Here is a 27,700-nt window from a genome sequence, read left to right as displayed (position 1 = left end):
TATAATAATAACAATAATAATAAGCTCCCATATATGCATATCAAATGTGTATTTAGCAGGTTACCTGGGGTTCAGCACAAGAATTTTCATTGAAATATATTCCTCAGCAGCCTCAGGTATAAACCTACTTTGTGTGCACCAATTACACTTGAAAACCCAGATATTAGCTTGTAAAAGCAGCAGGGATGCTATCAGTGTGCTGTACATAGCCTGCGCAGGGAGCAGATCTGTGGGAGGGACCAGCAGACCCCACCCACCACATAAAACTACAGGAGGGGGCAGAGACAAGACCAGTCACCCTGCACAAGGAGAGAGCCAGAGTGAGCGGTCTTTATAACAGGAAGTTCCCTCTCTGGATCGGAATGAAATGCACGAAGCACCCCAAGATCCAGGTAAGAACTTGCATGGTTCTGAAAGTGATTCTTTATCCCCGAGTTCTGCTTTAACTCTCTCTGCCTGTAAATAAATGGGCATCCTCCATGTTCCCATGGCCGCCGTGTGAACGGGTTCGGGGATCAGGGCTTTGGGTTTTCCTAGGAGTATGGAGTTTACGCCGGGAGGAGCAGAAGGGGAGATCGCTCATCCAATCGGTTTCTCAGCAGGTAATGAAATGCGTTGACATGCAGTGATCCTGAAAGAGCGAAGTACAAGAAGAGGAGATGAAGAAAAAGTGACAGAGGAACGGATGGACGCGGCGCAGGGATAGGAGGAGGGGGTGCTGGACAAACACACAGGAGACAGGTGCTGACACGGGAGATCTGCACAGGAGACCACAGGAGGAGCGCAGACAGGAGGGATGCTGCTACTGATGCTGGTGACATAGTCCAGCTGTGCGCCACGGTGGACGCCATGCAGGTAAGACCATGGACAGGTCCTGGGGACAAAAATCTTCCAAAATTCAAACCCTCCCATGTTACATTTTTTATTTTTTTCATTTCTTTAGGGGAGACTTGTCATTGAGTTATATTGTAAATATATTATTTTATGACAAGTCTGCTGAAAAAAAATAACTAAAACACATATATATTGGAAGCACTGGTATGAACATATTTGTCGTAAAGTTCTGAATGTTCTGCACATTAAAAGGAGGCAAAATGTGTCAGATAAAAAAAAAATTCAATCGCATCTTCTGTGCCTTGGGGGGGGAGGGAGGGCATAATCAGATGCGTTCAGCAATAGCAATGGAGAGCGCAAACTGCAAAGCCTCGTTCCCTGCAATGCGACACCTCTATACCGGGCATTGTTGCACAGGTTGGGTTGAAGGATGCAAAGTACAAATGAGATTAGTAGTAGAAATTATTATTATTATTATACAGGATTTATATACTATTATTATTATACAGGATTTATATATTATTATTATTATACAGGATTTATATTATTATTATTATACAGGATTTATGTATTATTATTATACAGGATTTATATATTATTATTATTATTATACAGGATTTATATATTATTATTATTATTATACAGTATTTATATATTATTATTATTATACAGGATTTATATAGCGCCAACAGTTTGCTCAGCGCTTTACAAAATTAAGGCAGACATTATAGTTACAATACAGTTTGGTACAAGAGGAATCAATGACTAATTTTGTTGAAGCAAAACTTTTGCTGCTTGGGGAAAATGTAAAATAAAAATTAGATCTTTTTTTTTGGGGGGGGGGGGATTTATTAAGAGCAATTTATCTTATTTTATTTTAGTTTGTATTTTTTTTTTTTTTTTGTATTTTGCGCATTGATCATTTTATGTGTACTAGTTGTACTGGTGCTTTACTTTTTTATTGTACTTTTTTTCTTTTCTTTTTTTTTTACTGTCCCTTCCCTGTCTGTAGTTCCCTGCAGTATGGCACCTCTATACAAGGCAGTGTTGCACAAGTTTAGTTGAAGGAAGCAAAGTTAGGATGAAACTAGTAGTAGAAATTACAAATTTTGTTGAAGAACAAAACTCTGATTTTTGCACATTGAGCTGCTTTGGGGAAATTTGTTTAAAAAAAAACAAAACTTCTATTTTCTTTTTTTTAAAGGGTTTTTTTGGGGTTGGTCATGCAGATTGATTTAGTTTCATTAATTAGGGATAGATAGATAGATAGATAGATAGATAGATAGATAGATAGATAGATAGATAGATAGATAGATAGATAGATAGACTATAGATGATAGATAGATAGATAGATAGAGATAGATAGATAGATAGATAGATAGATAGATAGATAGATAGATAGATAGATAGATAGATAGATAGATAGATAGATAGATAGATAGATAGATAGATAGATTGTAAGCTCGAAAGAGCAGGGCCCTCGAACCCCTCGTGTATTGTTACTGTATTGTCACATGTTCTGTCCCCCACTATAATGTACAGCGCTGAGCAAACCTTTTGGCGCTATATAAATACTGTATAATAATAATAATAATAGATGATAGATAGATAGATATTAGATAGACAATTGCGCGGTCATGCAACATTGCACCCAAATGAAATGTATGTCCTTTTTCCCACAAATTGAGCTTTCTCTCAGTAACATTTGATCGCCTGTGCATTTTTTTTTTTGCGCTATAAACAAAAAACAACCGACAATTTTGAGGAAAAAAAACAATATTTTGGACTTTTTGCTATTAAACATATCCAGTAAAAAAATAAAAAAAATCTAATTTTGTCATAAATTTAGGGCAAAATGTATTCTGCTCCATGTCTTTGCTAAAAAAAAATCTCCATACGTGTAAATTAATTGGTTTATGTGAAAGTTATAGCGTCTACAAATGGCGGTATAGATACTGGATTTTTTTTTTTGTTATACTAGTAATGACGGCGATCAGCAACTTATGGCGGGACTGCAGCTTGCATTCTGACACTGGGGGGGAACTGACTAACTGCCACTGACATCCCCAGTGACACCAATACAGTGGTCAGGGCTAATAAAAAACACTGACACTGTACTAATGACACTGGGCAGGAAGGGGTTAACATCTGGGGCGATCAAAGAGTTAACTGTGTGCTTTTTTTTACTGTGTGTGCTTTATACTGTAAGCACACTGCTTTGTATGGCTCTGCTATACAAAGTAGTGTACAGGAGCTGACAGGGGAAAAATTGGTATTGTTTATATATGTACTCGGCGATCGCCGAGTGCTGGCTGGGAATCATCGGCCAGGACCCGGTTATTGACAGCTGAGGTCACCAATTGCGGCACGGGGAGGGCGTGCGTGGCACATGCGTGCCCCCCTACCCGGAAATGCAAAATCATGTATATATACGTAAGGGGCGGGCTGACAACTCATGGGGCCCCCGGGCAATAGGGGATCATAGGGTCCCTGTGTCCTTGCCCAAACTCAAAAAAGCCTATGAAAAATGTACCAGGGGCCCCCTACTGACCCCGGGCCCTTGGGCAGTGCCCGAGTTTCCAAATGGTCAGTCCGCCCCTAATATACATACAGGGGTGGACTGACAACTCATGGGGCCCCCGGGCAATAGGAAATCATGGGGCTTTGCCCACACTCAAACCACACCCAAAAAAGCCTATGAAAGGTACCAGGGGCATCTCATGGGGCCCCCTGCTGACCCCAGGCCCTCGGGCAGTGCCCAGGTGCCCAAATGGTCAGTCCACCCCTGTATACGTGATTTTGCACAGCCCTGCCGCCCTGTAGCAGTATTTCTGCTATAGGGCGGTGGGAAAGAGGTTAAGCTTTGCCGAAAAAAACCTGGAAACTGATTGGTTTCTATGCTGAAATGCACAACATTTTGCATCTCCAGTTTTAGTAAATAATAACCCCCAATGTATTCTCACAAACTGTCCTTAAAGAAGATAAGAAAAATATTGGAGATGGTACTTGTATAGACCAATCAGAATTCTTGTTTAACCGTTTCAATACCGTGCAATTTTACACCTTCCTGCCCAGGCCAGTTTTCAGGTTTCAGCACTCTCACACTTTGAATGACAATTGCGCGGTCATGCAACATTGTACCCAAACTAAAATTTGATCATTTTCTTCACACAACTAGAGCTTTCTTTTGGTGGTATTTAATCACCGCTGGGGTTTTTATTTTTTGCTAAATTAACAAAAAAAGACCAAAAATTTTGAAAAAAAACATCATTTTTCTTTATTTCTGTTATAAAAGTTTACAAATAAATAATTGTTCTTCATAAATTTAGGCCGAGATGTATTCTGCTACATGTCTTTGGTGAAAATAACCCAAATTAGGATGTATTATTTAGTTTGAAGGAAAGTTATAGAGTTCACAAACTATGGTATAGATCTGAATATTGATCAATCCTGAAGTACTGACAGCCAATCTAATATCTTGAGGTCCAAGAATGTCAGAATAGTACAGATATCCCCCAAATGTCAGAACAGTACAGATATCCCCCAAATGTCAGAACAGTACAGATATCCCCAAATGACCCCTTTTTGCAGAGTAGACAGTCCGACGTACTTCATAAGAGGCATGGCGAGTTTTTTGAAGTTTTTTTGAAGTTGTATTTTTTTGTCATAATTTTTCGGAAAATGAAAAAATTAAAAAAATTATTTTCACTATTTTTTTTTTACATACTGTCACCAGTGCAGTACAGCATCATCATATAACTGGCATGGCGGTGAACAGCGACACTGACTGGTGACAGTATGAAAAAAAATATTTTTTTTTTTATTATTTTTTTTTTTATTTTTTTATTACCATAGTAACACTGTACTACTTTGGGGAAGTGATCAGTATTTTTTTTTTTTTTTTTTTTTACACAATTTGCTTATAGCAAAGAATTACTTTGCTATAAGCAAGCATTTACCTGAATGAAATCGATTCATTCAGCTTTTTTTTTTTTTTTTTTTTTTTTGTGCTTAGCTGTGATTTGGTCACAGCTAATCACATGACATGTGCATGTGATTAGCTGTGACCATTCACAGCTAGGCACTAGTATACAATGGATGGCATCATGAATGAAGCCATCCATTGTATACAACTGTCATGTGACCTGCTGTGATTGGTCACAGCAGGTCACATGGTACCGGCAACGGGAGCTGGTACTCGGATCTGTCATCGGCCGTGTCCGAGGTGCACGGGCGGTGACAGATCACACTGCTGCGTCGCTCTGCAACCGCGCAAACCGCGCATGTGCGGGAGCACGCCAAATGGCGTGCACCCGGAAAGCTGCAGCGCTTTTCAAGCCGCCAAACGGCCATTGGCCGGGCGGCAAATGGTTAACATGGTCAGAAAATGAAATGTGAAAGCTGATTGGTTGTTACTGGTTGCAACACCAGTTTGGCGCTCCCTTTGTGAAGATTTAGTAACCTACATGGGCTGTATGTTCTAAACATTAACCCCGTCATGCCGGGACCTCCCGGCCCTTTAAGGGGTTCCAGATGCCGGGAGGCGGGGCGGGGTTTAGGGACATGTGACCGCTGTGACGGCGGTCACATGATCGGGAAAGGTCCCGATCGAAAGAGGAGATCAGGACCTTTCCGTGAATACCGGACATGTGTGCTGGGAGCACGCAGGGCACGCGCTCTCAGCACAAATGATCTTTTTTAATAGAACGCAAATGTGCGGCCGCTCGGTGTCTAGGCCCAGAGACCAAGAGGCCACGCATTTGTGTGCGGCCGGTGTGAAGCGGTTAAGGACCAATTAACTTTTTGCTGTGCGTAAATCCACGTCTGTTAACATGCGTTGCGTTAGGGCAGCCAGTTGAAAATGATGGGCTGCTTACACACCAAATTGTCCCGAAAAATGTTCATGTCACAAAGTTTGTAATGTAGGCCCTGAACAGACAACTGTATTAAAGTCTCATACACACGATGAGAATATCGGAGGAATGATCATCCAATTTTTTTTGCATGCTAGCCTCATATTGAAAATGAGCGGGATACTAAAGTTACGAAAATTCTCGTACGTCAGAATTCAACTTTGGAAGTGATGTAATGTAATGTATTGTATTGCATTGTAATGTGTTCTTTCATTTCGGAGCTTGCATGGTTTTGGTCTTGGTCTTCCAATTTTTCAGAAGACTGCTGTACTGATTAAACGAATGAACTGTCCTGATTGGCTCTCAAAAGCTGTGTAGTAATGATCAGATTATTGGACGATCGCTCCTTTTTTATCGTGTGTATGAGCCCTAAGGCTGTAGGAAGGATCCCTTTGCTGACTTCTTCATTTGAAAATTATAGTTCCTTGGATGTCATGACGGTTCCATAGCTTCAGTGCTGGCTGGAAACAATGATGCCAGATCAGGAGTTATGACTTCACTGCAACTTCCCTGATCTTCCTGCCTGTTTCAAGTCAATGAACTACTGCAGCTTGATATAGCCAGGTGACTAATAAAACCTTTTTATTGGAATTTTTGATCCAAGTTAAAGTTTTTTTTAAGTGCTGTCTTTGATACCATTGGGGGATTGCTGTTACTTCTTTTGTGGGACATGGCGACACAGATGGCAAAATGGTTAGCACTTCCACCTGGCAGTACTAGGGTCATTGGTTCAAATCACAACCACGGCACCACCTGCCTGGAGTTTGCATGTTCTCCCTGTGCCTGTGTGGGTTTCCTCCGGGTACTCCGGTTTCCTCCCACACTCCAAAGACATGCTGGTAGGTTAATTGGCTCTTGTCTAAATTGGCCCTAGTATGAGTGTGAGTCAGGGACCTTAGGTTGTACACCCCTTGAGGGTTAGGGACTGATGTGAATGTACAATATATATGTAAAGTGCTGTGTAAATTGATGGCGCTATATAAGTACCTGAAATGAATGAATGAAATGGATTCTAGTAGTAGTTGGTCACATCCAGCTAGACTTGTTCTGTAATGTTGAAGATGTTTCGGAGCTTACCAAGCCACTTCTTCCATTCTAATGAGTGTCAGGAAGATAACCCAGCATGTATATCCACACAGATGGTACCAACATCTTCATCCAGTAACCATGAAAGTGTCCAGACAGATGTTGACATTCCAAGAACAAGATGGTGATTGCATTAGGAGAAGTCTGTTCTACCTGTGTGGATATAAATGCTGGTGTATGTTTCTGACGCTCATTAGAAATAAGAAAGTGACTTGAAAAAGCTAGAAAACATCTTCGGCATTACAGAACAAGTTGAGTTGAATGAGACTAACTACTACCAGATATATCATGACCTGGATAAATGAGGACCTTCACAGACAGAGCTTCTTATCCTTTTCTCTTACTCAATATTTCACAAAAAAAGGTTTGGGCTGGAGTCAGGGCAGACTGACAACTCATGGGGCCCCCGGGCAATAGGGGATCAGGGGGCCCCTGTGTCCACGCCCACACTCAAACCACACCCAAAAAAGCCTAAGAAAGGTACCAGGGGCATCTCATGGGGCCCCCTACTGACCTCAGGCCCTTGGGCAGTGCCCAAGTTCCCGAATGGTCAGTCCGCCCCTGGCTGGAGTTCCAATCATACTAGTGAAACTAGGGCAAGAGTAACAGGCTAGGAACTTCGACTTTTGGTGAGAATCTGTCATGTTGACCATTCAGAACAAAGGCCCCCTTCCCTTCCATTACACACCAAGCTTCACTGCTGCTCTGATTGTCTGATTAGGTCCTTGGAGATACCTGGTACATCTCAGTATCCACGTTTGTGTGATCTTTTTCAGGATGTAGTATTCTGGCTTAATCAACCAATCACCAAGCCCCAACACTGTTGCCTGAGCAAGTTGAGAAGGCCAATATCCCTGTGTAAGCTCCAACACTGACCAACATAGAGCTTACACAGGGGTACGGGGTACTGAAAGACACCCATCCCCACCTCCTTCTTAAGAGCTGACCACTGTTGGGCAAGGGAGCCACTGGTCAACAGAAGATGTATATCTGGAGCATACCATCTATTACTGTTGGAACAAAGAAGCATGTTCCAGTCACTGGTTACCTCTGCCAGGCACTCTTTCTGGTGTTTTAGGTCCTAGAATTTACTTGTAGTCCTTGTATTCCAGAGAGCTGCCTTTTGAAAGCCCCCCCCAGTAGGATATTTAACTATTTCATGAAGGATTTTTGATGCCTTTAGTCCATGTATGGGAATTCAGTCTAGCCAGAGCTTTGAAAACTCACGTTTACTGTATGTTTAGTCTCTAAAGTCAGGAATGAAGAGTGTTAGAGGCCAAACAGCATTCAGGGAGAGTATCACATGGCATGAGACTTCTCCATGTTGCTGTGGCACCCCAGAGACCACCATTACTGAAAGAAGAGGGCACAGAGCAATATCCACAAACACCACTAGATATATACATGTCCAATTCCTGTTCCCACTAACCCCGTAACATGCCATTTTTCTGTTAAAGATGACCTCTGGGCAAAAAAAACTTTCGGTTGAAATATATTCCTCGATATGCACAAAGGATATATATATACACTTTGCACCAAATGCCTTTGCAAACTCAGATATTATCTTGTAAAATAGCAGTGACATCATCTCTGTGCTGTACATAGCCTATGCAGAGAGCAGAGCTGTGGAAGGGACACAGAGGGTCCCATCGACTACTTAAAACTACAGGAGGGGGTAAGAGACAAGATTAGTCATCCTGCACAAGAGGAGAGAGAAGCAGTGACCAGTCACACTGGATTACTGCATAAAAATACACAACTTACACCAATATTTGAGTAAGAATACACATGGCTTTTGTATTTAGACCAGTGGTTCTCAAACACCACGCCATGGTCTACTTCTAGGCTGAGGACTTCCCTCTCCCAGACCATTAGCCAGCTGCAGATTCTTTAAACTCCCACAGTGCCTCCTGCCTCTTGTAGTGGCCCATAATGTCCCCAGGCACCTGGAGGGCCCTCAACCTCTACAGTGCCCCCCTAACCTCCCACAGTGCCATCCAGCCTTCCATAGTGCCCCCCAGTTTGTTGCACAGTCTCTAGCCCTCCATAGTGCCCCCAACCTTCAACAGTGTCCTGAAGTGCCCCCCAACCTCCCACAGTGTTCTCCAACCCTCTCCAAAAACCTCGTCCCCTACAGGACCACCAAGTCTTCTGCAGAGTCTACCACCCACCTACAGAACTCCCATTACCCTCACAATGATACCCAAGCCCTTCCAGAGTTTACATCATTTCAGTAAATGTGTTGCATTCCCACACTTATATTGTGTGAGTATAAATTGTATTCCCTACTATTGGGGCAAGGAAGGTTTTGGAAGAATTTAGCAGGCCCTGGTCTCAAAAAAGGTTGAGAACCCCTTATTTAGACAAAATTTGCTTGTCAGCTTTAAAAAATGAAGCTTCCATTGTTGCCTTCATCTCTCTTGGGTATTCCTACCTACTTCCTGTACAGATGACACATTGTCCCTAGAACAGGATGTGAAGGAAAATATCCCTAATGAGGTCACATGAAGTTGTTAAAACTGACAGAGGTTGTACCCCCACCCTACTCTATCCAGAATTTAAAAAGAAATGTTTTGGCTGGAGATACACTTTAAGGTTTACATATGGCATGCCCAGAAGATGCTCCTTTCAGGCTTTTTCTTTTACTCCAGACTGCATGTAATTATACAGCAAGGCCATGTGCAGGTTTTTGGGCAGCTGGCAGCTGGAGCTGCCCTGGGAAATGGTTACTGGAATACAGAGGGGTCACACAGACTGCGGCTTCGTTATTTATTAAGAAGATTTAATGAGGTGGAACCGCTGAGTCAGGAAGAGCCACACGGTGTTTAAGGGAGACAAATATGTGTTTTGGTCCTGTGTGTCAGGCGAACTCTTACCATGTAAAGGTCAACTCTTTGTGTATTCTGATATATATTGATGTGTCAGGGTATAGCACCACACTGGCCCTCATCTGGAATATCAGGGGTCCGATAAACGTATCGGTGGTGCACCAATACCATAGCACAGGATAGCAGCAAATAAACAGTTAATTGCAACGTATGTTACTTTTGAGTGCCATGTGCATCAGTAATGGGAAAATCTGTATTTGTGACATCTCATGAATGTTGCAATGTACAGCATTTAATTAAAACCCAACCCCAGGAAATCTGAGAGTCCTCCCTTACACCTGCACTGCAAGGGTAGCTGCTTGTTTAGTTTAGGGGAGAGTAAAAGCACTTTAACTTACCTGATCCCTGATGCCCTGGCACACAGTACTCCCCCATTCTCTGGTGGTGGCTTGTCCCTTGGCGTCATTACATCAATCCAGGACTATGAAGCCTGCAATGGTCTTGATGATGTCAGGACCTTAGACCTCTGGAGCATGGGGGAGTAGACACTCCAGGGACCTCCAGAGAGGAGGATCTGGTAAGTAGATCTTTTCTATGCCCCCTAGACCTAAACGAGCAATTAAATGCTACAGTGTGGGTGCAGACCCATTGCACTCCCCTGCAAGGGTAGCTGCTTGTTTAGTCTAGGGGAGAGTAAAAGCACTTTAACTTACCTGATCCCCGATGCCCTGGCACACAGTACTCCCCAGTGAAACAACAAGAAGCGCACCAACCTTGTGCATTACCTCAATAACCAAAATTTATTAAATGAAGGAAAGGTACTCACAAACAGCGAATAAAAACAGGCATGTAAGTCCACCCAGGAACTTCAAAGGTAAGAGGCCAGCGCGAATCCCATCATGGGTGTAGGTACTCAGTCCAACTGACGCGTTTCGAAGGTCATGCCTTCTTCCTCAGAGCTCAGAGGAAGGCCTTAAAAAGATTGCATATATTTGGGTGCATAGATAAGCTCATTAGTGCACCAAGCAGTAGGTGGCACAGGATTCCTTATATACTATGGTCACTGCTACCTAATAGATAATTTGTCTCAATCTGCAACTTATTGTAACAGTTTTGTATATATGTTTCCAGAATGTATTGTTTATTGGGCACAGGCTGTTTTTGGCAATTTTTACCTCCATAAATATTCCTCTTTCGGATCTCCTGTACACCTTTCTGGAAGGCCCCATTGAGAGAAGACTTGGTATCAAACCATGCCGTTTGCATTTGAACAAAGCGCTGCCTAAACGCATGTTTAAGCAAAGAGCCACTTTTGACCCACTTTACTGCAATGCCAACATATCACTATAGGACCTGCTGTGTCCAAAGAAAGACAACACAAAGCAGGTCAAACGCTGCCTCAGAATTGTCATCTACCATTGAAGCAAATTGGAATCTGCTCACCCACGCATAGCACACCCTTACCCCCCGAGCAGCCATTTGCAACCCTTTTAGCATGGGGGAAACCTTGAAATACATTGTAGCAACTTTTCTCCAAAACCACATAGGATAGTGATGGAGAGAGTGGAATGGGATTTTAAATGTGCCATAAAGAGGACATATACTATGCACATACTAAAACTTACATTTTATTACACGGTTAAAACATCATTGAAATCACAAAATAAAAAAAATCAGGAAACATATCAAGATTGATGAGACAGACATGTTTGTGGTTCCAAGATGGTGTAGTAGATCAACACGTTTCACGATATTCTCGTTTCTTCAGGATCAACACCATTATATTAATAAATGAAATGGCCAGCAGATAATAAATCCATGTTATCTCAAATGTCCAATGGTAGCCTACCGTGTGCCAACTCCAAGAGCATTGATCACCATCGCAGTTTAAAAAAATATCCCAGCTATTGGTATTCTGTCCTTAATGAGAGCTTCTCTTGTCCACACGTTGCAACAAGAATTGAAAAAAAAATGGTGTTCCCAATGGTTTAAACCTGAACCCTTGAAATACCTTGCTGGTGTTTAGAGAACCCCTGCTAATAATTACTATACAGTAACTACAGCCAGTGGTGTCCAGAGGCAGGTGTGGGGGGTGCGTGCCGCACCAGGTGACACCTACCGCACGGGGTAACACCGGAGCCGCTCCACGAAAAGGTAAGTTGTAATGAAAGCCGACGATCCCCGCAGGATGGATCCGATCTGCGGATTGGGGAGCATAATGGATCGGACTCCGATCCATTATGCTCCATCCACAGATCCGAACCATCCTGCAGGGATCGTCAGCATGCAACCTATACGGGGTGACACCGGACCCGCTCCACGAAAAGGTATGTTGTAAAGAAAGCAGACGATCCCCGCAGGATGGATCCGATCTGCGGATTGGGGAGCATAATGGATCGGACTCCGATCCATTATGCTCAATCCACAGATCCGAACCATCCTGCGGGCATTGTTGGCATGCAACCTAAAATGGGTGACACCAGAGCCAGTCCACAAAAAGGTAAGTTGTAAAGAAAGCCGACGATCCCTGCAGGATGGATCTGATCCATTATGCTCACTCTGCAGATCCGATCCATTCTGCAGGGATTGTCGGAGGGGGTGTCACCAAGTGTTATCGCACCCGGTGACGTCAACCCTAGGGACGCCCCTGACTACAGCTCATGGTACATTAGCGTGCTGGTCAAAAGGAAGAATGTTCCTTACATTTTGGATCAGTAGGAAGGACCCCCCCCTTACAGATAGCTAAAAAAAATATGGTATTAGTAGTAACTTGTCTGAGGGGCAGAAGGATCTCCTCATTGCTGAAGGATTCCCTAGCAAATTCAGGAGGAACCCCAGGATTCCATGGAACCCTGGTTGAGAAAGGCTGCCTAATAGGATATTAAGGACCCCCAGAGATCAGGTGGTCTCAAGGTTGGATTCTTGAGTAGTGAGGATGTAAACAGATGGGTGCCAGTCACTTTTGGAGAATTATTCAGACCAATAAACTCTGGGTAAGAGAGGGTAAGGGCACAGGATACCCAAAAAAGTACCTTTAAGCCAGACTTGAGTATAAGCAGTAATAGCACTCTAATCACTGGACTAGCTTCCATATTTCATGCAAAGTCCAGGCTTATACACAACTTTTCTGGACACTGCTCTTGCCGTAGAAATTCGCCCTTAATGCTCCTATCCAGATTCTAGCATTACTCATTATATCATTTCCAATTTTTACTTGTAAAACATAAAAGATTGGGTTGCATCAAGTTAATAAATATCAAACATGTCAGGTCTGCGTATGCCTGCAGAATTTCAAAAGTGTCACTATAGGTGATGCTGTAAAAGCCTTTCAAGGTCATCAATTTAGAGTTACCATGAATTAGGCACCCGAATTATTGCTTTCACTCCAACGATGTGTGGTGCAATCGATTTTTATGTACACGTGCTCGTTGTATGTTGCGTTTTTTAAATGGGGTGTGTGCAGGGGTAAATAAATAATTGTTTTTATTTAATTTACATATTTCTTCTGTTTTACGTTTTTTTTTATATCACAAGGTCTATTAGACCCCCAATGTCTCCCTTGCCCTCGTAAGCAGCCTTTCAAACACATGTTTGAATAGCTGCATCCTCAGCAATGCCAGGACCAGGTCATCTAGAGTGCTGGGCAAACATGCCAAACTGCACCCCCCCCCCCAAGATGTATGAGCATTATGTGTCAGCAACCCCCCCCCCCAAAACAAAATAGCACTAATCTGCATAAATTCCCCCTCCTCCCAGTACACATCAGCCCCCCTGCTGCAATCCCTCCTCCCAGCAGAAGTCTTTGTCTCCTCATCCCCCCTCCCAGTTCCAATCTCTCTCCCCAAACCCCCCCCAGCAACCCCCCTTCACAAAAAAAACACCCAACTTAGCACAAATTCTCTACCCCTCACATTTCCTCCCTGAGCACAAATCTTTTCCTCCCCACTCCAAAGCCTCCTTTCAGCACAAATCCCCTCCCCTACCACTCTACGTAGCACAAATACTCCCGCCAAAATGTCCCCTCCTAGCACAAATCCCATACCCCTCTACAATATGACCTCTTTTAGGACAAACCCCCCAAATCTCCCCTCCTATCAAAAATCCTCTCCCCCCCCCCCAACATAAATCCCCCCAAATAACCACTTCTAGCACACACACGCACACATAAATTTCCCGTCCTAGAACAATTCTTACACCGTGACCCTACCATGTCCCAAAATCCCCCTCCCAACACAAATCCCCTCTCCCCAATCTCTTTGCGGTGCCCCCCACCTGACATGATACCACAGTGCTCAGGGAAGCCGACCCTCCTGCCCACCCCTTGTCCCAGTCCTGATCACTGGCTACAGTAGCCAAGGAATGACAGCGGTGACCTAGGAAATGACATAATACATGTCGCTTCTGGGGTCATTAGTCACAGGAGGGATCGGGGAACGGATCTTCCATGAGTTCCTCCTGCTTTCATCGGGGAACATGTTCCTTGTGGTCTCAGTCTCCCCGGTGGAATGAAAACTGAGCTTAATTTAACCACTTGTCTGCCATGCTACTTATAATGTATAATGGTGGTTAAAGTAGATAAAAGCCTAATCAATAAAATCTGTTATAAGCTATAGGGCCCATTTACACTGTTGTAATGCACTAAAATGAATGTATAAAGGTTCCCCATAATAAATATAGTATCTGTTCTTATCTCAGCACTGCATTGTTGTGCGTTTTGAAAAATATGAAATGTGTTATTTTCTGCACTGAACGGCTCCTAAAAGTCAAAGGCAACACATCAAACGGCATGTTACATGCATTTGAAACATTGGCAACAGTTATTAACAAGTTTTGGCCAATGGCTGCTAAAGTGGTTGTAAAGGCTGAAGGTTTTTATATCTTCAGTGTGCAGCAGCCCTCTCCACAGTCCAGCACACTGGTGACTGACAGTTACGGACTCTCTGCTCACTGAAAACTGAGAACCAAGCGATTACTCAGTGTAGAGGTGGGGGGGAACAGATGCAGCATCAGAACAATGCTGCATCCACATACACTATTGTCAAAAGTATTGGTCGGCCTGCCTTTACACCCACATTAACTTTAATGGCATCCCAGTCTTAATCCGTAGGGTTCAATATTGAGTTGGCTGCGCCCTTTGCAGCTATAACAGCTTCAACTCTTCTGGGAAGGCCGTCCACAAGGTTTAGGAGTGTGTCTATGGGAAGGTTGGACCATTCTTCCAGAAGCACATTTGTGAGGTCAGGCATTGATGTTGGACGAGAAGGCCTGGCTCGCAGTCTCTGCTCTAATTCATCCCAAAGGTGTTCTATTAGGTTGAGGTCAGGATTCTCCTCAGGCCAATTGAGTTCCTCCACCCCAAACTTGCTCATCTATGTCTTTATGGACCTTGCTTTGTGCACTGGTGGTAGAGAGAGGTAGCAGACACTGGTAAGGGGGGATAGCCAATGTAAAGGTAAGTCAATGAGGAGGGAGTTGCAGTAGTGGAGACGAGAGATAACCAGGGAGTGAACTAGGAGCTTTGTGATATCATTGGTTAAAAAGGGGCGTATTCTGGAGATGTGGCAGAGGTTGAGGCGGTATGATTTGGATAGGAATTGGATGTGGGCCTGAAAGGATAGTTCAGAATCCAGGGTTACCCCTAGCACCCTGGCATGCAGGGATGGGTTGATCAGGGGCGGACTGACAACTCATGGGGCCACCGGGCAATAGAGGATCATGGGGCCCCTGTGTCCTTGCCCAAACTCAAAAAAGCCTATGAAAAAGGTACCAGGGGCATCTCATGGGGCCCCCTACTGACCCCAGGCCCTCGGGCAGTGCCCGAGTTTCCAAATGGTCAGTTCGCCCCTGGGGTTGATAGTGGTGCTATTGATCCTGACCGGGAAATCAGGGGAAGAGGCATGCGGAGGAGGAAATATTATGAGCTCAGTTTTGGATAGATTGAGTTTTAGGAAGTGGTGTGACATCCAGTCTGATATGTCTGTTAGTAAATTGGTGATACATGAGCAAACTGATGGGGTGAGCTGAAGAGTAGAGATATATTTGTGCGTCATCAGCATAGAAATGGTATTGGAAAATATGGGAAGCTATCAGCTGACCCAAAGAAGACGTGTAGATCGAGAATAGGAAAGGTCCAAGGACAGAACCTTGGGGGCCCCCGACAGTAAGAGGAGTAGGAGAGGAGGAAGTTGTAAGTGACACTGAAGGTGCGGTGAGTTAGGTAAGATTTGAACGAATGGAGAGTACAGTTACGGAGACCAAGTCAATAGAGTTTTTTGAGGAGGAGCGGGTGGTCAACTGTGTCAAAGGCAGCTGAGAGGTCCAAGAGTAAAAGTACGGAATAGGGACCATTGGTTTTAGTAGTTAGTACGTCGCTTGTCAGTTTTAGGAGAGCTGTTTCTGTGGAGTGTTGTGGGTGAAATCCAAGCTGAAGGGGATCAAGAAAGTTATTCTCAATAAGGTGGCAGCTCAGCCAGTTGTAGACTAGATGTTCAAAGAGTTTGGAGGCAAAAGGGAGTAAAGAGATGGGTCTTAGATTGCTAAGATTGGTGGGGTCCAGTGAGGCCTTTTTAAGTATTGTGGTGACTAGCGCATGTTTTAGAATGTTGAGGAAGATGCCAGTAGAAAGGGAGAGATTGAAGATATGAGTTAAAAAAATGAAGGACAGAGCCAGAGGGTGACCATAGTATTTGCAAGGGAACAGGGTCGTGGGGACCTGTGGTTAGGAGGGCTTTAGAAAAAAGTTTACCAACCTCATCTTTAGTAGCTGGGTTAAACAAGGGAAGTATAGACTGTGCAGGTGGACAAGGAGTGTAGGATGAGGGAGATGTCTGTACAGTGGAGATCTCGTCACGAATTGTATCAATCTTATTTTTGAAGTGATTAGCGATTTCCTGGGCAGTTAGTGGGTGGAGATAGAAAAGGCCGAAGTAGAGAGTTAAAGGTAGAAAAGAGTTGACGGGGAGTGTTAATGAGAGTGATAAAATTATTATTATTATTATTATTATATAGTATTTATAAAGCGCCAATAGTTTGCTCAGCGCTGTACATTACAAAGGGGGACAGAACATGTGACAGAACAATACCAATACAATGCAAAATATGAGGGGATTGAGGGCCCTGCTCTTTGGAGCTTACAATCTAGGAGGATGGTTGACACTTCCAGCAGATTGCGATTTTATGTTTCCCTGGAACTCTGAGGTTTCATTAACAGCGCTAGGTCCCTTGGCTGCAAATCCTGCAGTTTCACCTTGGAATAATGACGCCAGTTGTTCCTCTCCCCTGTGGATTGAGAAGCCTGTTTAGCTTTCTTATAAGCAGTCTCTAATTAATGTTTCAGTCTTTCTACATACCCCTGATGTGATGTGGGGATAAGGTGATCAGGAGCTGAACCAAAGGCTAAATCCATAGGTAACTTAGTCTCCCGTTCAAACATTAGAAGTTAGGGTGCCAAGCATGTTCCTGAGTGTTCTATTGAACCAATCTGGTTGAGGATCACCTTGAGGGTAATAAGGAATAGTTGAAGACTTCTTTATTACTAACAAAGCAAAGAGTTCCTTGATCAGCTTGCTTTCAAAGTCTCTGCCCTTATATGAGAGAATTCTCTCTGTGGAAGTCCGTAGTGAACAAAAAAAGTTTCTATTAGGAATTTGGCTACTGTGGACACCTGCTGGTTCTTTGCAAGGAATGCCTGAGCATATTGAGTGAAATGATCTGTCACTACTAAGACATTCCCCCGTCCACTAGAATCTGGTTTCAGACACACAAAATCAATACACACCAGCTCCATTGGTACCTGGCTTTGAAGGCGGCACACGGAAGCAGCTTGTTTAGGTAGGGTCTTTGTCTGTATGCAGCTTAGGCAGGTGCACCAGAACTCCTCCAGTTCCTCTCCTGTCCTAGGTACCTATGTTCATCATGCAGTGACCTCAATGCCATCCTTCTGAACTGGGTGGGCAAGAAGAGTTTCCATAGATCATTAGTTTGGTTTGAGGGGCCCCTTCAGTAGAGCACCCTGTTCCTCAGTTCCAATCTATCCCACTTCCTATGGATATCCTTGGCATCAGGGGGATCTTCCACCCAAAGTAGGTCAGGTTGCTTCTCCATGAGGGCTCTTATTGTAAATTGACAGAGTGTATCTTGATCCTTAGCCTCACTGCATATCTTTAGTGGTGAGCTGTGGTAACTCCTCACCTTTCAGCTGGGACATATTACAGTAGTATGATGGGATGCAGGCTGTAAGCTATTAGATGATAGGTCTGTTTGGCAGTATGGAGACAAGAATTGTATTTTTGAAGGGCAGATTTATATTGGTTGAAGTCTTGCTGGGACTTAGTCTTACGCCATAAACACTCAAGAGCACGGCTATGTTTTTTTATTTCAAATCCAGCACTATTTTAACTCTATCCACTCCTAAACCCAAAGTGAAAATCGATAACATGTATCAACATGCAGCAATAATGCTTGTATAAAGGAAACACCTGATTGCTACAAAAACCCACACCTCTACGCACACACGTAGATCTAAAGGGGCCTAAAAGATTACCTTGTAATTCTGCCATGTAAGTCTTTGTTCAGGTACTTCCTGTTATGGGGTGACAACCTCTCCCAGCCTTTCTCCTGCATTGTCACCCTTTCACATGCACCCCTGTTGGAGAATACAAGTGGCCATGCCAACACATATGGCCCACTGTTGTCACTAACAGGAAGCCACTGCAGAGCAATAATGTGCATCCAATGCTGCAGTAATTGCATGTAGACAGGAAATAGGAGATTTACTAAAACTGGTTGACTCAGAATCTTGGGCACCTGTGCATGGTAGCCAATCAGCTTCTAACCTCAGCATGTTCAGTTAAGCTTCAGCAATAAAACCTGGAAGCTGATTGGTTTTTATGCAGAAGTGGACAAGATTCTGAGTCAACCAGGTTTAGTAAATAAACCCCGAAGTGTCTGAAAATGGCTGCAGAAAATGTTCAGCACTAAGATACAAAAAAGGAAGATTAGAGATAAAAACTGTGCTTTATGGGGAAAAAAATTACAATGGCAATGTTTATGATATGAGGCAAACAAAATTTCATCAAGTAGGAATTTACATCTACGTGAAGGGCTAGTGTACATGGACTTTGGGGTGTCAATGAGCCTGCTTTTGACATTAGTTTTGACATTCTTCTGAGATTGTTCAGAATTCATGGCAGGTGCATATGACCTGCCTCTGACTTGCTTCTAAGCTTCATCAACCTGCTTCAAGAAGCTGTTATATTCCCATAGACTTAAGGATGAAAAATAGTTCTGAGCCAAACAAAAACAACACTGGTGCTAAAGGCGATTGGATTATTACAGGTAAACCTACTGTAGGAGTTCTAATAAACATTTGGTTTCAATGAATGACCAGTGGCATTATCACTGAGTCTCTGTGATTCTCTATGCAATACAAGCAGGTTGTGACCAGGGGCGGACTGACCATTTGGAAACTCGGGCACTGCCCGAGGGCCCGGGGTCAGTAGGGGGCCCCATGAGATGCCCCTGGTACCTTTTTCATAGGCTTTTTTGAGTTTGGGCAAGGACACAGGGGCCTCATGATCCCCTATTGCCCGGGGGCCCCATGAGTTGTCAGTTCGCCCCTGGTTGTGACTGATGGGAAGGGCTATCAGGACCAGCACCCTGCCCCAGTACTCCCCTCAAGAGCCCTCAGATCTGATTAAAGCAGTTGGCTGGCTCTTAGGAGGGGTTATGCAAATATTAAAATGCCTTGATGGGTGGATGTCAGTCTGGAAGGGTGGGCATTCCTAGGCAGGCTGTATGTGCATGTAGACCACCCTAGGAAACGCCATGTGATACTGAGCCTCCATGATTGAACGCACTGAAATCCAATGAATAAAGTGCCACTTTTACTAATGTGATTTAATGAGGTTTTTAATTATGCCTTCTGTCCCAGTGACCCCTGCTTGCCGCTTATCTAGTTATGGTGTCACAGGGACAGGAAGGAAGGAGAAATTTTATTACAGTGTATTTCTACTTTGGCAGCCAATATGGGATAACACCTACTTTATATTTGTTACATGTTCCCATGAACATAGCATAACTGAAAATATTAAAAAATGAATGGTTACCTTTATAGTTGATTTTTACCTGCTTAGAAATCTTTACTTGCTCTCCCTGCTTTGTAATGTTTAGGAGGGGTCATGGAGTAATGTTTAACATAATTAACCCTGTCTGTACTCAGTGTGTGTTCTCAATTCTTCATTATTAGCTGTAAACTGGATTTGTACTCTGTCTGTCCTAACAAAGGGTTAAACATTTAGAAACCGCCCTCCTGCATTGTATTTTAATGAGATATAGTTTAGTCTCTGTGGGGACAAAGACACTGTGGGACTGTACAGAAATTCCTAGATTCTTCCATGACACCTAGGCTAGATACTGAGCCATAGGGATTAGAAAAGACCTGTCAAAAGTCAGAAGTGGCTGCAATCTTTCTTGGTCTACCTGACCTTGGCTTGGTATCAAGAGATCCCCGAACTTTTCACTTCTTAATAGGTGATTTAACAGTACTGATTGGCATATTCAAGGCTTTGGACATCTTTATATGTCCTTTTCCATCTTTATAAAGTTCCATTACCTTGTTACGCAGGTCTTTTGACAGTTCTTTTCTGATCCCCATGGCTCAGTATCTAGCCTAGTCAGTGCTTCCATGTAAGAGCTAACAAACTCATTGACTATTTATACACTGACAGTGATTGCAATTTAAAAAGCCACAGATGTGGGATATTAACCTCTAATTGGCATTTTAACCCGTGTGTGTCACCTTGTGTGTCTGTACCAAGGCCAAACATTCCAGGGGGGGGAAACTATTGATCCGGGCCATTTGGGTGATTTCTGTTATCATTATGATTTAAAAAGGAGCCAAACAACTATGTGATAATAAATGGCTTCATATGATCACCATCCTTCAATAAACGAGAATTTTCTGGCATGATCAGTCATATTTTCAATATCAATGCCAAAATTTCACAATTTCTGCCAGGGGATGCAAACATTTGAGCACAACTGTATAGTGGGGTTTTGACTACAAAAGTGGAAATACCCTTTAAGACATATGGGTAATTTGGAGTTGCGGGAAGAATCGCCACAATTCTTCCCGCAATTCCAAATCACATTGAAACACCCAATGCACTTGTGGGTGCCATTCATCCTAAACCTCAGTTTTGCTGCAATTGATGTTATCATTGACCCAACAATTTCCATTAAAGCTCTAAAAAATTTAGTTCACCTACCATGCAAATGTTTTGAATTTTAAAGTTTGGTTTTTATTGTTTTATGGTTTTTAATGAAATCACTGAAAGAATAAAGGAAAATTTGTTTCCATTAACAAAAATATAGGATATTTGTACACTGCTCAAAAAAATTAAAGGAACACTTTTTAATCCGAGTCTAGCATCAAGTCAATTAAACTCCTGGGATATTGATCTGGTCAGGTAAGTAGCAGAGGGGTTGTTAATCAGTTCCAGCTGCTTTGGTGTTTATGAAATTAACAGGTGCAATAGACGACCCCCAAAACAGGAATGGTTTTACAGGTGGAGGCCACTGACATTTTTTTTCCCTACTCCTCTTTTCTGACTGTTTTTCACTAGTTTGCATTTGGCTAGGGTCAGTGTTACTACTGGTAGCATGAGGCGATGCCTGGACCCTACAGAGGTGGCACAGGCAGTCCAACTTCTCTAGGATGGCACATCAATACGTGCCATTGCCAGAAGGTTTGCTGTGTCTCCCAGCACAGTTTCAAGAGCATGGAGGAGATTCCAGGAGACAGGCAGTTACTCTAGGAGAGCTGGACAGGGCTGTAGAAGGTCCTTAACCCATCAGCAGGACCGGTATCTGCTCCTTTGTGCAAGGAGGAACAGGATGAGCACTGCCAGAGCTCTACAAAATGACCTCCAGCAGGCCAGTGGTGTGAATGTCTCTGACCAATCAGAAACAGACTTCATGAGGGTGGGCTGAGGGCCTGACGTCCTCTAGTGGGCCCTGTGCTCACTTCCCGGCACCATAGAGCTCGATTGGCATTTGCCATTGAACAGCAGAATTGGCAGGTCCGCCACTGGTGCCCTGTGCTTTTCACAGATGAGAGCAGGTTCACCCTGAGCGCATGTGACAGATGGGAAAGGGTCTGGAGAAGCCAGGGTCTGGAGGACGTTATGCTACCTGTAATATCGTTCAGCAAGACCGTTTTGGTGGTGGGTCAGTGATGGTCTGGGGAGGCATATCCACGGATGGACACACAGACCTCTACAGGCTAGACAATGGCACCCTGACTGCCATTATGTATCAGGATGAAATCCTTGGACCCCGTGTCAGACTCTACGCTGGTGTAGTGGGCAGGGCCGCTGTTAGAAATCATGGGGCCCTGTACAGCCTACCTGATGGTGCCCCCTTTGACCCCACCCTCGACCCTCCTGGCCCTGCCCTTGACCACACCCCTGGTCCCTCCCCTGACTCCATCGCCAAACAAAATGCAACTTTATCTTCAAGTGCATCCAGTAGAAGAGGGAGCAGTTACAAATGCAGTTACAAATATAAGTGTAAATAAGACCTAAGGCTACAGGGCTTTCTTCTAAGAAAATAGGGGCAGAAACTCTATTACGCCCACCATCAACATCACCAACAACACCCCCCAGAGTGATACATACAGAATGCAGAGTTCAGGAGTGCGTGACATACAGAATGCAGAGTTCAGCAGTGTATTACGCAGAAAAGTTCAGAATTCAGCAGTGCTCTTTGAACAGAGTGCAGAGTTGAGAAGTGTGTTATAGATGAAGTGCAGGGTGTGAGCAGTGTTCTGCAAACAGAGTGCAGAGTTGAGGAGTGTGCTACATACAAATTTCAGAATTCAGCAGTGTGCTACGTACAGAGTTCAGGGTTCATTAGTGTGCTATGTACAGAGTGCAGAGTCGAGGAGTATACTATGTACAGGGTTGAGCAGTGTACTATGCACAGAGTGCAGAGTTCAGTAGTGCGCTATGTATAGAGTGTGCAGTGTACAGAGTGCAGGGTTCAGGAGTGTGCTGTGTACATTTTACACAGTGTGCAGAGTGCAGGGTTCAGGAGTGCGCTGCATACACAGTGCAGGGTTCAGAATTGTGCTACCTACAGAGTGCAGGGTTCAGGAATGGTTACATTCAGAGTGCAGGATTCAGGTGTGCGCTATGCATAGAGTGCAAGGTTCAGGAGTGCACTACATATACAGTGCAGAGTTCAGGAGTGAGTTACATTCAGAGTGCAGAGTTCAGAAGTGCACTACATACAGAGTGCAGTATTCAGGAATGCGCTACATACAGAGTGTAGAGTTCAGGAGTGAGTTACATTCAGAGTGAAGAGTTCAGAAGTGCGCTACGTACAGAATGCAGCGTTCAGAAGTGCGTTACATACAGAGTGCAGTGTTCAGGAATGCGCTACATACAGAGTGCAGAGTTCAGGAGTGCGCTACATACAGAGTGCAGTGTTCAGGAGTGCGCTACATACAGAGTGCAGTGTTCAGGAATGCGCTACATACAGAGTGCAGAGTTCAGGAGTGCGCTACATACAGAGTGTAGAGTTCAGGAGTGAGTTACATTCAGAGTGAAGAGTTCAGAAGTGCGCTACGTACAGAATGCAGCGTTCAGAAGTGCGTTACATACAGAGTGCAGTGTTCAGGAATGCGCTACATACAGAGTGCAGAGTTCAGGAGTGCGCTACATACAGAGTGCAGTGTTCAGGAGTGCGCTACATACAGAGTGCAGTGTTCAGGAATGCGCTACATACAGAGTGCAGAGTTCAGGAGTGCGCTACATACAGAGTGCAGTGTTCAGGAATGCGCTACATACAGAGTGCAGAGTTCAGGAATGCGCTACATACAGAGTGCAGAGTTCAGGAATGCGCTACATACAGAGTGCAGTGTTCAGGAATGCGCTACATACAGAGTGCAGAGTTCAGAAGTGCGCTACGTACAGAATGCAGCGTTCAGAAGTGCGTTACATACAGAGTGCAGTGTTCAGAAGTGCGTTACATACAGAGTGCAGTGTTCAGGAGTGCGTTACATTCAGAGTGCAGGATTCAGGAGTGCGCTGCAAACACAGTGCAGGGGTAAGGAGTGTGTTACATTCAGAATGCAGGGTTGAAGATTGCGCATGTACAGAGTGCAGGTGTGCATCGTGTGCATATCTCAGAGCTGTTTTACAATCCCCCCCCCCCCCATTAGAGAGCTCTCCCCCAAATTTCTTTCCCCTTCCCCTTCAGTGCAGGGCTCTTCTCTCCTCCCTGCCCACCCCTCTCCTCCTCTTCTAGACCTTTCCTCTCCTCTGTCTCAGTACAGTGCTCCTCTCCTCCACCGAAAATAATATACTGAAACTTACAGTAGGTCACGAACAGGCTTCTGATGATGCTGTGGGTGTGAGCCTAGAGTTGTGTGCCCCACTCAGTACAGTCCCGTCTCCCTCCCTTCTCGTTCCACTCCGCCCCCGGCAGGGAGAGCTTGATTGTATCGCCAGGATTGCTGTCACTTATAAAAAAAACACAAGTCGCGCTTCTGTGTTTATAAGTGACTGTAGTGAGCGGCAATGAAACTGGCCAGTGCAGAAGTTTCTGGCCAAAAAAAAGGCCCTATTACTAGTGCTTTATAAGCTGTGGGCTGGCTGGGCCCCCCTAGCAAAGAGAAGGACCCAGGCCCCCTACAGGAGGGTTGGAGCTACCCCATTATTGGTGGCCCTGGCAATGGGTCCTGGGTTCCTCTTGGTGCACCTCAATGCCTGACATCACGTGGCAAGAGTATGCAGGCAGTTCCTGGAGGATGAAGGAATTGATACCATTGAATGGCCCCCACGCTTGCCTGACCTAAATCCATTAGAACACCTCTGGGATGTCATGTTTCGTTCCATCTGACGCCAGCAGGTTGCACCTCAGACTGTCCAGGAGCTCAGTGATGCCCTGGTCCAGATCTGGGAGAAAATACCCCAAAACACCATCCGTCGTCTCATTAGGAGCCTCCCCCGACATTGTCAGGCATATATACAAGCATGTGGGGGCCATACAAACTACTGAGGACCATTCTGAGTTGCTGCAATGAATGTCAGCAAAATGGACTCGCCTGCTGCATCATTTTTTCACTCTGATTTTCGGGTGTCTTTGAATTCAGTCCTCTGTAGGTTGATAATTTTCATTTCCATCAAATATGGGACATCCTTACGTTCCTAACTCATTACCCCGTCCATGTCATTATAGATATCCAGCATGATATATTTCCCCATTGAGATCTGATGGGTTTTAAAAGTGTTCCTTTAATTTTGTATGTAGATTTTCTAAGTACATTCTAAGTACATGAGACCATGAGGTTATAGTGGATATAATAGAACATATTATGTGCAATATACTAGAACATGGGGTTCTCAACCTTTTTGAGTACAGGACCTGGTAAATTCATTTCAAAAACTTGGATGTCCCAACAGTAAAGAATGACGTTTATACTTACACAATAAAAGTATGGTAATGAAAAACATGTGCTGAAATGCTAGAAGGCTGTGGATGGGGCTGGGTGTCACTGTGGGGAAGATGGGGTTGTGGAGTGGGTTAGGAGATCTACTGTAAGCAGACCTGGTGGCCCTGTTAGCACATGAGCATTCTGGAGTAAGCTGGAGGATACTGTGGGACACTGTTGGAGGTTGGGGGGCACTATGGAGGACTTTGGGCTATGCAGTGGGTTAGGGGGCAGCACTGTGGGAGGCTGGGGGGCAATGTGGAGGCTGAGAGTTCTCAAGGGGCCTGTGAGCACTATGGGACACTATTGTAGGTTGGGGGTGCTATAGAGAGCTGGAGGCTCTTTCTCAAGCTGGGAGACACTGTGAGAAGCTGGGCAGCACTGTGAGAGGTTGGAGACTCTCAAGGGGGCTGGGGGCACTGTAGGACACTGCTGGAGGTTGGGACACTATGGAGGGCTGGAGGTTCTGTGACAGGCTGGGGGCAGCACTGTAGGAGGTTGGGTGGTACTATGGAGGCTGGGGTCTCTTAAGGGGACTGGAGGCACTGTGGGACACTGTTGAAGGCTGAAGCACTATGGAGGGCTGGAGGCTGTGAAGACATAGGAACTTAAGTGTGGTAATCTCTAGAGCCCCTGAGAAATATTGAAAAAGCAATGGGTGGTTTAGTTATCCATCTTCTGCTTAAATATGTGATCTGGGTGCAACGTTCTGTTATAATGTAATGATAATTATGTGATTATTTTGAGCACCAAACTAATCTGTCTTTTTTCTGTTTTTCTCTTTTCATACCAGCCACTTTGTCTCTTCCAGACCTTTCCCATCTCTACCACCCTGTGATGCAGGACCTTCCTTAATTCATCAACCCACACATTCCAGCATGCCTTCTTTTTCCCCTACCCCTAGCCTTAACTCCTCAATCCCCACCTCACCCTTAACAGGTTTGTCGTGCCAACTGGACGAGTCCTACAAGCATATATACCTACCAACTTGCTACATCCTCACCTTCCTACTGAGCCTCGCTCTAAACTCCATTGTTCTCTCTCGGTGCCTACGCCGACCATGGAACCCATCACTGATCTACATGTTCAATTTGGCACTGAGCGACCTCATGTACAGCTTGTCCCTGCCATTCCTCATCACAAACTATATATTCCAAGACCGCTGGCTCTTTGGAGATCCCATGTGTCGCTTGGTTCGTTTCCTGTTCTACTTCAATCTCTACTGCAGCATCTTCTTCTTAACCTGCATCTCCTTCCATCGCTACCTTGGTATCTGCCACCCTATGCGTTCAATGAGGTTGGAAGCTATGCGTTGGGTGAGAGCCACCTGTCTACTTGTGTGGACCTTGGTATTTGCCATGACCTTTCCAATACTGCTCTTTGCTCGGACGGGGCCACTGGAGGATGCAAACATAGTAACCTGCTGGGATGACGCCCTTGACGAGGACCTTGAACGTTACATGCCTTATGGACTTTTTTTGCACATAGCTGGCTTCTTCTTACCCTTTTCATTAACTGCCTGGTGCTACTCAAGAGTGGTACGCACCATCTGGCAAACTTTACGTGGGGGTGGTGTACCAGGGCCCGTTCCTGGCGTAGCCCAACGGCGCAAGTCAATTCGAACCATCGTCACCATCACCCTACTGTTCGCCCTCTGCTTCCTTCCTTTCCACATAACCCGCACAATTTTCTTGACCATGCGGGCAAGAGGAGCTGCCCTAGGTGGATGCCGTGCCTTAGGGGTGGTGGCTGTTTGTTACAAGGTCACCAGACCTCTGGCAAGTGCCAACTCCTTTCTTAATGCTCTTCTATACTTTCTGACTAAGGAACCCTGTGGGCGAGGAATATGGGGCAGGAAAGACAGAGAACAAATTGGGAAAGTGGAAAAAAAGAGACCAGCCAAAGGAGATGGAGACTGGGACAACATCTATCCTCGATTTCACTAGTGCTGAGACTTTAGAAACGAAAGAATTGAATCTGTCCTAGACTTTTAAGACAAGGCGACATTTAAAGACTCTAAACTGTTATTTATCTAAAAGGACAACATGTCTAGGTGGACATCCTCTATGTAACTACAGGCCACTAGCCATACAGTATGATAGCAGTATAAACAATGTATATGGCCTTAAAACCAATAGGTCCTAGGTTTGATCATACCTGAAAAGGAAGAAGCACCAAAAAGTTCAAGACCAACACTTCTTCAAGTAGTTTATTACAACAAGGCAAAAGATAACTGGAGAAATCACTCAAAAATGCTGATTTTTAAAGCAGATTGTTTTCACATTGTTCTTTTAAAAAGGTAAAACAAGGGGATTATATACAGGGGACAGCAACAGGTGGCATTTCAGGTGATCACATGATGGGGTTGTACAACTTTTTACAATAACTTTGGACTTTGTGTGGCCTCCAGTTGTTGGTGTCTACAGCTCACTTATTTAATTAACGTAACGGAGATAAACGGGATTTGTAATGCTGAGCTCACTACAGTTTGTGCTCTTATGTTTTGGCAAACATTTGTATAAAATAAACTCTTTATTAACCCA

At 44.3% G+C, this 27,700-nt stretch overlaps 1 protein-coding gene across 1 annotated transcript; it reads left to right on the top strand.

The window, feature by feature from the left end:
- Positions 1-27,700, top strand: LOC149453949 (P2Y purinoceptor 4-like). Its single transcript, XM_089688002.1, has 3 exons — positions 1-855; positions 6,169-6,311; positions 25,951-27,700. Exon 3 carries the CDS (start codon positions 26,036-26,038, stop codon positions 27,101-27,103), a length of 1,068 nt encoding a protein of 355 aa, XP_089544128.1. The 5' UTR covers positions 1-855; positions 6,169-6,311; positions 25,951-26,035; the 3' UTR covers positions 27,104-27,700.

This window comes from Staurois parvus, unplaced genomic scaffold (genome assembly GCF_062004578.1).
Source record: "Staurois parvus isolate SC_StPar_1 unplaced genomic scaffold, SC_StPar_1.0 ptg000444l, whole genome shotgun sequence".
In the NCBI taxonomy this organism is placed as follows: Eukaryota; Metazoa; Chordata; class Amphibia; order Anura; family Ranidae; genus Staurois; species Staurois parvus.
The sequence above is the reverse complement of the archived record's forward strand: the minus strand, read 5'-3'. Positions and strand labels throughout refer to the sequence as shown.

Bases quoted from the DNA above. Each gene is read 5' to 3' on its own strand.
- LOC149453949 (XM_089688002.1), top strand. From the start codon at position 26,036: ATGCCTTCTTTTTCCCCTACCCCTAGCCTTAACTCCTCAATCCCCACC.